This window comes from Hippopotamus amphibius, chromosome 2 (genome assembly GCF_030028045.1).
Source record: "Hippopotamus amphibius kiboko isolate mHipAmp2 chromosome 2, mHipAmp2.hap2, whole genome shotgun sequence".
Classification (NCBI taxonomy): Eukaryota; Metazoa; Chordata; class Mammalia; order Artiodactyla; family Hippopotamidae; genus Hippopotamus; species Hippopotamus amphibius.
In genome coordinates, this window is record NC_080187.1 from 204140103 (window position 1) to 204152106 (window position 12004).

Below are 12004 nucleotides of genomic sequence, written 5' to 3' on the forward strand. Positions count from 1 at the left end.
ATTCCCATGCAGGAAATTGTCCGTCTTGTTTCATGCTTTCATGCTTGGGAACACTGAGTCATAATAAAACAGAGAGCCAAGAGTACGTAGAAGAAATTGGAGCCTTTAGTTTTCGACCACTGTGCCGAGCTCTTTCAGAGTGGCTGATTTGGATTTTTTTTATCTTTTTGCATCATGTGTTCCCATGTAGTGAAACTGATGCTTTCTGCAGTGGTTGTTTTGAAGATGGTAGAACACTTGAACATGGACCACACAGTAAATCTCTCGTGTCCCTTATTCTGTTGAACATCTGCCCTGAGCTAAGGATAGTGGCCTCCTTTGTGAGATGTCAGGGTGAGGAGGCAGGGGAGGAGTTGACCAAGCATCACGTGGCTGCTGGGGGCCTCCTTTCATGGGAGTTGGTTGCCTCTCGCTCTCTGAAAAGCAGAGAGAGAAGGCCCAGGGTATCGACAGGCTAGGACTGAACCTGGACCACAGGCTCCTAGTCAAGCGCCCGTTGCTTGAACCAAGACTTGCTTACTCTTCCCTCTCCTCTCACACACACACGCAGGCAGCAACGTGTGTGCTGAGCCACCTGCCTCGAGGAAGGGCACTTAGCTGTCCTGGGACTGCCCCTAGGGCCGTGATAAGGGGAAAACCTGGTCTGTAGAGATGCTCTGTGGATAGGGAGTTGGCAGTAGCCACGTGGTGAACTGCTTCTGGAAAAAAGCCTTCAAAGCATCCGTCAGAGGTACTGCCTGTTCCCCCATCCCTTCCAGCAGGTGTCTGTACTTGATGTGCCAGTGCCTCTCCTCATCCCTCTCACAACCCTGCTGGCTCTGGCCTTGCCCCTTCTCTCACCTCCTCATCTCCGCTGCCAGAGACCTCCGAGCTGCCAGATTCCGCTGTCCTGTCTCAGTGCCTCTCTTCCTGAACTGCGAGGAGCATTGAATGCAGGTGATCTCTCCCCCAGCTTGATGCGCTTTCCTCTTGCCCCACCCCCTCTCCATGCTCCTCCCTCCCCTACCACGATGCCTCCTTTCAATTCCTCCTCCTCCTTTTTTTTTTTTTTTTGGAAAATGGAAGTGTTTTCTTTCTTTGTACAAAACTTATCAAAATGAGCCTTCTTATTGTATAACTTAAGAGACAGAGTGAGCATCTTTTCTATGCCTTGGCAGATTATCGTACTCCTTACTAAGTTTGGATCAGCTTCCAACATTTTGTCTTTTGCACTTTCGATGCTGTGAAATATCTCCATGACTTCTTTTAATTTGAAGGATTTTTTTTCTTTTCTTTTTTTTTTTTTTGGTTTGTTTGTTTGCTTTGCCAACGTCACTTCCTCTGGAACATCATTCTTTCTGTCACAGCCCCTTTCTTCATTTATGTTAATATGTTCCCTTTATGAAATTTCTGTGGCTGCATGTCTAGAGTCTCTGGAACAGTGACAGTGTCAACATTCCCACAGTCAGCTATTTCTTTTGTTCCTCCATGTTGTGGGGTCCTTCTTGTGCTGATTCTAGAACATTGTTCCAGGACCCAGACCTCAGGTCTCTTCACTTTCTTGCTTACTCTCTAGATGCTTTTCCTAGCCTCAAGGATTTGAGTATGACGAACCTTCCCGCCCATATCTCCAGTTTTGTATTTGATTCTGCGCCACCTCTCACTGAATGCATCCCAAAGAAACTCATTAGCGACTTTTCACCCCAAACCTGTGCCTCCAGCAGCTTCCTCCCCCTGTCAATGGCTTCTTCATTTTTCCACTTGTTTTGGATAGAGATGTTCCTTCACTGTCATACTTTTTCTGCTTCTCTTTTTCGCTTCTGCCTCCCAATGTTCTGGGCTTCTTTCCGGCATTGCTGGTTGATTCTGCACCCTCTGTCCGGCAGCCCCTGTTCCTCAGTTTGCCCCTTTCTCGTTCCTCCCGTGTGTCTTCTATCTCCTTCTGAGCTCCCATGTGGACTGCCCTGCAGTCATTTCTGCTCTCCTCTCCATGTCACAGCTCTGACTTTCCCTGTGATTGAGTCTTTCTCTGCTTGGCTACAGAGACCATTTGCTCTTCAGAAAGCCCAGGTATTAGCCTGGGAAGGGATGCTTTCATACAAGGATACTCAAACTGTACTACTTCCTATTTCCAGGCAATGGAAGACATTAACCATCCCATCCTCTCTGGTGTGTTGTGTAAACAGCATCCATGACATCATTGAGTTCATGGCCTTTCCCACGGACTGTTACCACCAGCTATGCTCATGGATCTAACAGGTTCAGGAAACCCCCCAGTCGTCACTGGCCGCAGGAGAAAAATTAACCCATGGAGTGATCTACATCACAGCAAATTTTCCAGTTTATCTCTAGAGTTTATTTTTGTTTTTATTGAAGTATAATTGATTTACAGTATTATATTAGTTGCAGCTGTACAGCATAGGGATTCAGTATTTTTGAGGATGATACTTCATTATCGGTTATGGCTGTAGGTCATAGGTAATAAAATAATGGCTAGAATTCCCTGTGCTATGCAGTACATCTGTGCTGCTTATCTATTTTATACGTAGTAGTTTGTATCTGTTAGTCTCATGCCTCTAATTTGTCCCTCCCCCTTCTTTTCCCCTTTGCTAATCACAAGTTTATTTTCTTTATATGTGAATCTGATTCTGTTTTGCATATACATTCATCTCTATTATTTTTTAGATTCCACATATAAGTGATACCATACAGTTTGATTTCATCAAATTGGAGAGTTGGTTGAATATGCCTATAAAAAGAGTTGGATAGAGCCTTTTATAGGTATACCTTGTTGCATTGCACTTTGCTTTACTGTGCTTTGCAGATACCGGGTTTGTTTGTTTGTTTGTTTTTGCTTTTTACAAATTGAAGGTTTTTATCAACCCTGAGTCAAACAAGCTTATCAGTGTCACCGTTTTTCCAACAGCATTTGCTCACTTTTGTATCTCTGTGTTCCATTTTGGTAGTCCTCGCAATATATCGAACTGTTTCATTATTATATTTGTGATGTTACTATTGTAACTGTTTTGGAGAGCCCTGAGACAGGGAACTTAATTGATAAATATGTGTCCTGACTGCTTCACTGGCCAGCCGTTCCCTCATCTTGCTCCCTCGTCTCAGGCCTCTCTATTTCCTGAGACACAACAACATTGAAATTAGGTCAGTTAATAACCCCACAGTGGCCTCTAAGTGGTCAAGTAACTGAAAGAGTCGCATGTCTCTCCCTTTAGGTCAAAGCTAGAAAGATTTAGTTAGTGAGGAAGGCATATTGAAAGCCAAGACAGGCCAAAAGCTAGGGCACTTGCGCCAAACAGTCAAGTTGAATGCAGAGGAAAAGTTCTTGAAGGAAATTGAAAGTGCTATAGAGAAATCCTTTGTGGAAGGAAGAGTCAATCAATACAGCAAAATTCATTGCTGTCTTAAGTAATGGCCACAGCCACCCCCGTCTTCAGCAACCACCGGTCTGATCCGTCAGCAGCCATCAACATGGCCCTCCACCAGCAAAATGAGTACCACTTGCTGACAGCCCAGAGGATGGATGCTTAGCAATTTTGGGCAATAAAGTATTTTCTGATAAAGTGTATGTATTTTTTTTAAGACGTAATGATATTGCACACTTAATAGACCACAGTGTGGTGTAAACAACACTTTTATATGCATTGGGAAAGCAAACAATCCACGTGATTCACTCCACCTCGATATCCACTTTATCGCGGTGGTCTGAAACTGAACCCGTGACGTCTCCAAGGGATGCCTACATATGTGGCTTTACAAGACCTCAGTGTTGTAGGTGAAAATCATCAGATATTTTGAACAACTCAATCTAGCCACTGCCCAGGCTGTAGTAAATGAGTTCTGTTAGGGCAGATGGTCAGTGAATGCTGTTGTTGTTTGTTGAGAAGTGTATCTTGACATTTCTCAAATAAGAAATATTTTCATGTTTTTACGGACCACATTCATGCAGAACGTAAGCACAGGTCAGAATGACTTTACTGTTGGACAGCCTAAATGGTTGCTGCATGAGAGTGTGTGCACACCCTGCCCATGGATTCCAGAGCATCTGTTTAAAACTGTCCTCTGTAGCCAAGTGACTGTAGTTGCTTGATGATAGGAAGCCAGGGGTCAGAGAAGCTTGCTAAGTGATGCCCTGGAGGCTCCCACCCCTGGCCTGGGCCTGGTCAGTCTGTAGTCCTCTTTGCCTGTGGCCACCTCATTGCTTCTCAGCACTTGCATTCTTAGAGGGAGCTGAGGTCCAGGTTTAACTACCTGTAGATTCTCTAATAGAAGACAAGAAAGGAGTGTGTGCTTGAAACTCCTGGGGATCTGTTACCCATGCAGCCCTAGGACTCTGATAGCTACTCACTGTGAAGTGCCTTATTTTGGTTGCCAGGATGACAGTGAGCTGGGTAAGTCTGTATTGACTCCTCAGGTGCAGGGAAGATGCCTCCCAAGGTGCCCAAGGTGTGCATTGATAGAGACTGGCCTGGATTGGGGGGAAAGTTTCTGACTAAGGAATAGAACAGGTAGTTGAAATAACCCAGAAGCCACCAACTCAGAAAATGCATTAAATGGCTGGACTTAAAATTTAAAAAGAAGGCATTTATGAAATAATTCAAACCCACCCTAAGCACCTCACTATTTTTAAAACCATTGAACTGGGTAATAAGAAAAATATCCCAGGCATTTGTCTGAATGAAAGAAAAACTAAATTGGCATTTTCTTCACTTTGAGACCCCTGAAGAGTGTGAAGCTGCCTGGCACACCGGGTGTTTAAAATAAGCCACTCTGGCCTCATTAGTGATAGCTGTGCATTGGCCTGGCATTGCTGTCACCTCAGGATTCAGTTCTGTGAATTATGCAGGGCAGATAGCAGCTTATTGTGGGGAAATGGAAGCAGAGTGGCCAGTTGGTGATCTCCTGCCATTGGGGCTGGGCCTGCAAGCCAAATCTTCAGGTACAAGGTATGGTGGAGTTTTGCCATGGGAAGCACCCAGAGGGCAGAGGTGCTTCTTCCCTTTGCCCAGGAGCTGCTGGGAAGGGAGCCTGGTAGCCGAGGGTGCTGACAGGCATCTTGAGGAGACAGCAGTGGGCGCCCAGGGCCCTCTGCCTCTCACCTGGAGGACAGTCACCTGGGAAATTCCATTCCCCCTTGAGGAAACCCCAAGTACAGAGCAGCCTTGAGGAAGGAGCCGTGGTGAACTCCCATGGTTCCCTCCTTCCAAGGGGCTCTCCTTGCCACCCTGCAGTAATGTTTTCTTTTTTAAGCTCTTTATTGAAATATAATTGCTTTACACTGTTGTGCCAGTTTTTTCTGTACACCAAAGTGAGTCAGCTGTATTTATACATATATCCCCATATGCCCTCCCTCCCACAAATCCCTCCCATCCTCCCTATCTCAGCCCTCTAAGTCATCATCCATCATCAAGTTGATCTCCCTGTGTTATGCAGCAACTTCCCACTAGCCATCTATTTTACATTTGGTAGTATATATATGTCAATGCTACTCTCTCACTTCGTCCCAGCTTCCCCTTTGCCCGCCCCCCCCCCCCCCGTGTCCTCAAGTCCGTTCTCTACATCTGCACCTTTATTCTTGCCCTGCCACTGAGTTCACCAGTACCATTTTTCTTAGATTCAATATATATGAGGTAGCATACGGTATTTATTTTTCTCTTTCTGGCTTACTTCCCTCTGTATGACAGTCTCTAGGTCCATCCACCTCACTACAAATAACTCAATTTCATTCCTTTTTATGGCTGAGTAATATTCCATTGCATGTATGTGCCACATCTTCTTTATCCATTCATCTGTTGATGGGCATTTAGGTTGCTTCCATGTCCTGGCTCTTGTAAATAGTGCTGCACTGAACATTGTGATACATGTTTTTATTTGGATTATGGTTTTCTCAGGGTATATGCCCAGTAGTGGGATTGCTGGGTCATATGGTAGTTCCATTTTTAGTTTTTTAAGAAACCTCCATACTGTTTTCCGTAGTGGCTGTACCAATTTACATTCCTACCAACTGTGCAGGAGGGTTCCCTTTTCTCTGCACCCTCTCCAGCATTTATTGTTTCTAGATTTTTTGATGATGGCCATTCTGACCAGTGTGAGGTGATACCTCATTGTGGCTTTGACTTGCATTTCTCTAATGATTAGTGATGTTGAGCATCTTTTCATGTATTTGTTAGCCATCTGCATGGCTTCTTTGGAGAAATGTCTATTTAGGTCTTCCTCCCATTTTTGGATTGAGTTGTTTGCTTTTTTGGTATTAAGCTGTATGAGCTGCTTGTATATTTTGGAGATGAATCCTTTGTCAGTTGCTTCATTGGCAAATATTTTCTCCCATTCTGAGGGTTGTCTTCTTGTCTTGTTTATGGTTTCTTTCGCTGTGCAAAAGCTTTTAAGTTTCATTAGGTCCCATTTATTTACTCTTGATTTTATTTCCATTATTTTAGGAGGTGGGTCAGAAAGGATCTTGCTTTGATGTATGTCGTAGAGTGTTCTGCCTGTGTTTTCCTCTAGGAGTTTTATAGTGTCTGGCCTCACATTTAGGTTTTTAATCTATTTTGAGTTTATTTTTGTGTATTGGGTTAGGAAATGTTCTAATTTCATTCTTTTACATGTAGCTGTCCAATTTTCCCAGCACCACTTATTGAAGAGGCTGTCCTTTTTCCATTGTATGTTCTTGCCTCCTTTGTCAAATATAAGGTGACCATATGTGTGTGGGTTTACCTCTGAGCTCTCTATTCTGTTCCATTGATCCATATTTCTGTTTTTTGTGCCAGTACCGTACTGTCTTGATCACTGTAGCCTTATAGTATAGTTTGAAGTCAGGAAGCCTGGTTCCACCAACTCCATCTTTCCTTCTCAAGATTGGCTATTTGGGGTCTTTTGCGTTTCCATACAAATTGTAAAATTTCTTGTTTTAGTTCTGTGGAAAATGCCATTGGTAATTTGATAGGGATTGCGTTGAATCTGTAAATTGTTTTGCATAGGATAATCATTTTCACAATGTTGATTCTTCCAATCCAAGAACATGGTATGACCCTCCATCTATTTGTATCGTCTTTGATTTATTTCATCAGTGTCTTATAGTTTTCTGCATAGAGGACTTTTGCCTCCTTAGGCAGGTTTATTCTTAGGTATTTTGTTCTTTTTGTTGCAGTGGTAAATGGGAGTGTTTCCTTAATTTCTCTTTCTGTTCTTTCATTGTTAGTGTGTAAGAATGCAAAAGATTTCTGTGCATTAATTTTGTATCCTGCTACTTTACTAAATTCATCAGTTAGTGCTAGAAGTTTTCTGGTAGAGTTTTTGGGGTTTTCTATGTATAATATCATGTCATCTGCAAAGAGTGACAATTTTACTTTTTCCTTTGAAATTTGGTTTCATCCCTGCAGTGATGTAACTCTGAGACTGTGTACTGCTGTCCTGTTCTAAAATTTTCAAAAGTTATTTATTTTATTTTTTAAGAACTTTTATTGAGATATAATTGGCATACAATAAAGTGCATATATTTAAAGTGTGCAATTTGATTTTTTTCTTATTAGTAATGGATATATGGCAATCCCAACCTCCTAATTCATCCCCTGCCCATGCTCCCCCCACCCCAGCCCGGTTTTCCCCCCTTGGTGTCCACATGTTTGTTCTGTACATCTGTGTCTCTATTTCTGCCTTGCAAACTGGTCAATCTGTACCATCTTTCTATATTCCACATATAGGCATTAATATATGATATGTTTTTCTCTTTCTCACTTACTTCACTCTGTATGACAGTCTCTAGGTCTATCTATGCCTCTACAAATGTCCCAATTTCGTTCAAAAGTTATTTTTTAATATATGTTTTTATCCAAAGTCTTCTCTTTAATTGCCATTTTCTTCTCTTTCTATTTTTAAAGCCAATTCGGAGTCTAATGTTTTTTCTGCTAGACAGTTATCATGAACATCACGGTGTGTCCCATTGTGTTTTGCAGACGTTCTAAGTGAGAGTCCTGAAATCACCTGGGAGAATGGTGGCCCTGTCCTTAAAGATTTGTGTCCGCCACTGCAATGTGGTGAAGACCATGCAGTTTGAACCATCGACAGCGGTGTACGATGCGTGTCGAGTCATTCGGGAACGGGTACCCGAGGCACAAACTGGCCAAGGTAGGCCATTGGTTATTTCCTGGCTGCTTGAAATGTGTTTTTGTGTGGTTTTTCCTTAGTACCTAAGGAATCAAAGGCTCTGAGTGGTACACAGGTGTGTATGTTTCAAATGAAGTGTCTTCTTATTCTGGACGTTACTTGCCTCCTGTGTGACGTTACTTGCCTCCTGTGTGAGACTTGTAATGACAGCGGCCACAACTGCCAGTGAGCTGTCATCATCATCGTGGCCCTTCCATACATCAGCACTATGCTGTGCGGTCTACAAGTCACTTTAAAAATAATAATAATTAGTTTATTTATTTAATTTATTTGCTGCATTGGGTCTTCATTGCTGCACGTGGGCTTTCTCTAGTTGTGGCAAGCAGGGAGCTACTCTTTGTTGCGGTGCTCGGGCTCTATGTTGGCAGGCTTCAGTAGTTGCAGCACATGGGCTCAGTAGTTAGGCAGGCTCAGTAGTTGTGGTGCACGGGCTTAGTTGCTCCACGGAATGTGGGATCTTCTTGGGCCAGGGATTTAACCCGTGTCCCTGCATTGGCAGACGGATTCTTAACCACTGCGCCACCAGGGAAGTCCCTACAAATCACTCTTTGTTATAAAGCCCTATAGAGTACAGATGAAGCTGCTCTAACAGTTACTGTTTTTGTGTATTCTGAGCCCTGTTTTGCATGGCTGAAAACTTTCCACTGCCAGCAGCCTGAAGACTCTTACTGCCATCAGGACCCAGGGCAAGCGTTACATTTCAAGCACTTTGTAGGGGCTTCTAATCTTTCTCTCAAAGCTTAGAAAAAAAGTTGTGATACATGTTTTGTTTAATGTTTGGTTAAACCATTGGCCACTGTTAATCTGAGTTTAAACAAAAGTCATTCATACAATTTTATTTTCCACTTGCCTTTGTCTTCTCTCTACATTTCCTTCCTTTATTTAGTTTTTAATGCTTGAGAAATTGGGGTTACTCCTAATTAATAAGCCTTTAGTGTGAAAATGGAATAAAACTTTCCTTAAAAATTGTAATCATAAAAATCAAACATTCAAAGATAGTTATTGTTAGGCCTGGGTCTTCTTGAAAAGATCTGTTACTCACAAAACCACGAATCTATTGGGCCAAAATCAATATCTATATTATTGAAAACACTGCTCTTTCTAGATTACCCAAAAATCAAAATAAAGTTTGCCCACATTTCCAGCCTTACTCGGAGACTGGATTGTCCAATCATAGCTGATGTTTTTACTTTTCTGTTAGTTTATTCCCAGATTTTTAAAACTTTGTTTGAGTTGGATTGCTGTAAAGCTCTGGTGAAGATAACAAACCTTTATAGATCTTGAAGTTGTTTTTCTAAGAAACAACAGGAGCTCTGCCCTCATCTGGGTCTCCGAGGTTTCCTTGAAACACATTTAGGAAGAGAGAAGTCTTGAGACAGGAAATGATACCACTTTCCTCCTGCCTCCACCCTCTTGTACTTCCTGGGTCAGATTAAGGGATTTCTGTGAAGAATACAGGGTTTAACTCTCCAACTTTACTCATAATTTGGTGGTATGGGGAGCAGAGACTTCATCTCACAGGGAACTCATTCTTTTATTTTGCAATGCTATGTGGGGGTGATGGAGGGATTATTCCACGTGTAAAGGCTTCATCGGCCCCTCTTTGCCTAAGTGGCCTTGGGCCTCAGTGATTATTTCCAGTTTCTCCATGGCTGTCTTACCATTCTTCATGGGTTCTTGGCCTCACTTTTACAGCACGATAGGAAACAGAGCCCAATTCTGTTAGAAAGAAATTTGGACTGCTTTGTTCTTGGTGTTTCCCTAATTTATTTTATTTTATTTTATTTTATTTTATTTTATTTTATTTTATTTTATTTTATTTTATTTTATTTTATTTTATTTTATTTTATTTCAACCAATTAAGGGGAGATTTTTTTCAGTCTATTGCAATAGGGAGCACATCACAGATTTGAAGATTACAGAGTGTTATGGTAGGGTGATTTTGGCTTAGATGTTTATAGGAAAAAGTTTACAGGTGGCAATTTAGGGTGGTGATTGGTTAACCCAGAAGGGAATTCTCTGTCAGCTGAAAGGGGAATGTTTATCTTCCCTAACTTTTAGACATGATTACTGCCCACTGGTTTAAAGAAGCATGAACATTGTATGTGGGTGTTGGTTTTGTGGCTTAGCTCTTATTCCTCCTCATCTACTTTAGTCCCAGTGGCTGCCCGTGTCATCAGAATGAAGTATTTCTCTAGTGAAGGAGAATCCCCTTGCCAAGTCAGCAGACTCAGAGCCTGGAAGTCAGTGATGGCGCCATGATCACTTTGTTTTTTATTTTTCCTTCTGTTTTTCCTCCAGCTTCTGACTATGGGCTATTTCTCTCGGATGAAGACCCCAGGAAAGGAATTTGGCTGGAAGCAGGCAGAACACTGGATTACTACATGTTGCGAAATGGGGTATGCTGTTGATATTTTTTTTGACTTTTTTCATCATTTTGTCCCTAGGCCTTCCATAGACACCAACATGATTATGCTTCAAAGAAAAGGAGAGGTTCAAAAATCTATTTTGATTCAAGGACATCGTATTAATAGTTTTGATGCAATGTACTTTGTAAAGCCTGTCCAGGTTAGTGATAGAAAATATCAGCCGTCCAAATTCGTGAAAATCCACAGGGTAGTTAAAGCAGCATGAGGTTATGGTTTTAAGCTGTTTCTACAGGCCGTTGTCGGACTTGTTACTTAAGAAACAGAGCATCTTCCTATAAGTATGTAGGAAGTACCCTCGTAACTGGTGATAGAAAGTAAGGATAGAGAGAGAACAAAAATAAAGTCCTGAGGGTAGCCAGAGATTAAATATTAATCAGTGTTTTGCTTTTATAAAAAAATGTTCGTATTAGGAGACTCCTGCAGCAGTCCAGTGGTTAAGAGTCCACTTCCAATGCAGGGGCATGGGTTCAATCCCTGGTTGGAGAACTAAGATCCCACATGCCGTGCAGTGTGGCCAGAAATTTTTAAAAAGTGAATGAATGAATGAATAAAATATAGTAAATGGCAATTAAAAAAATTTTTTAAAGTTCACATTAAATGTGATTTTAGTAACTATCAGTAACAGTAACAACAAAAAATTGTGTTATGGAAGTAGGAAAAAAAATAATGAGTAAAATAGTGTTCACAGGGAACTATATTCAGTATCTTGTAATAACCTATAATGGAAAATAATCTACAATAATATATATACGTAACTGAATCATTTTGCTGTACACCTGAACCTAACACAATAATGTAAATCGACTATACTTCAATTTTTTAAAAAGTGTTAAATATTCTGTTCAGCTTGATCCCCCAAATATATTGGGTTTTGGTATATGGAGTGGACACATCAGATTGGAAACATATCAGATTGGTCAGTGTTCCATAAGCAAAAGCAACGTATGGGGTGCCAATTAATTTCCTTTCCGTAGTTCTCTTCTTAAGAAGTGTAGTAAGAGGAGAGTCTCTTATTTACACATAACTCTCAAACTTATTCCCCCTTTGGTCTTGCCGTTATTGTGAAAACCACTTTTTCTGTGATATACCCTACTGTGAAGCATTAGGGGGTATTATTTGTGTTCTTCATGACGCGTATATGTTAAAAATTATATAAAAATTATAACTTTAAAAGTTGTATCTTTGTAAGAGATCATTGGAGAAGCACACCACAATCTTTTTAAAAAACAGGTAGGAATTTTCCTCTGCTAATTCTCATTATAGCCGATCCTTCTCAGCCTTTCAGGAGGACATACTTCCACTTTACAGAGGTTAGTTTTCAGTAACTGTGAGCTATAAGTAGTACTTTTTTGGGTGCAGTTTTACAATCAGGTTTTAAAGAAACCTTTATGGAAGCGATTTAGCGCTGGAGATTCTGT

At 41.4% G+C, this 12004-nt stretch overlaps 1 protein-coding gene across 3 annotated transcripts in view; it reads left to right on the forward strand.

The window, feature by feature from the left end:
* Positions 1 to 12004, forward strand: part of TLN2 (talin 2) — a 452015-nt gene that overhangs the window by 246730 nt on the left and 193281 nt on the right. For all 3 annotated transcript variants that reach the window (XM_057722678.1, XM_057722677.1, XM_057722679.1), the window contains 2 exons: positions 7947 to 8118; positions 10459 to 10556. In XM_057722678.1, coding sequence (XP_057578661.1) covers positions 7983 to 8118; positions 10459 to 10556 — 234 coding nt within the window. In that variant the 5' untranslated portion in view covers positions 7947 to 7982. The remainder of the gene's footprint in view (positions 1 to 7946; positions 8119 to 10458; positions 10557 to 12004) is intronic.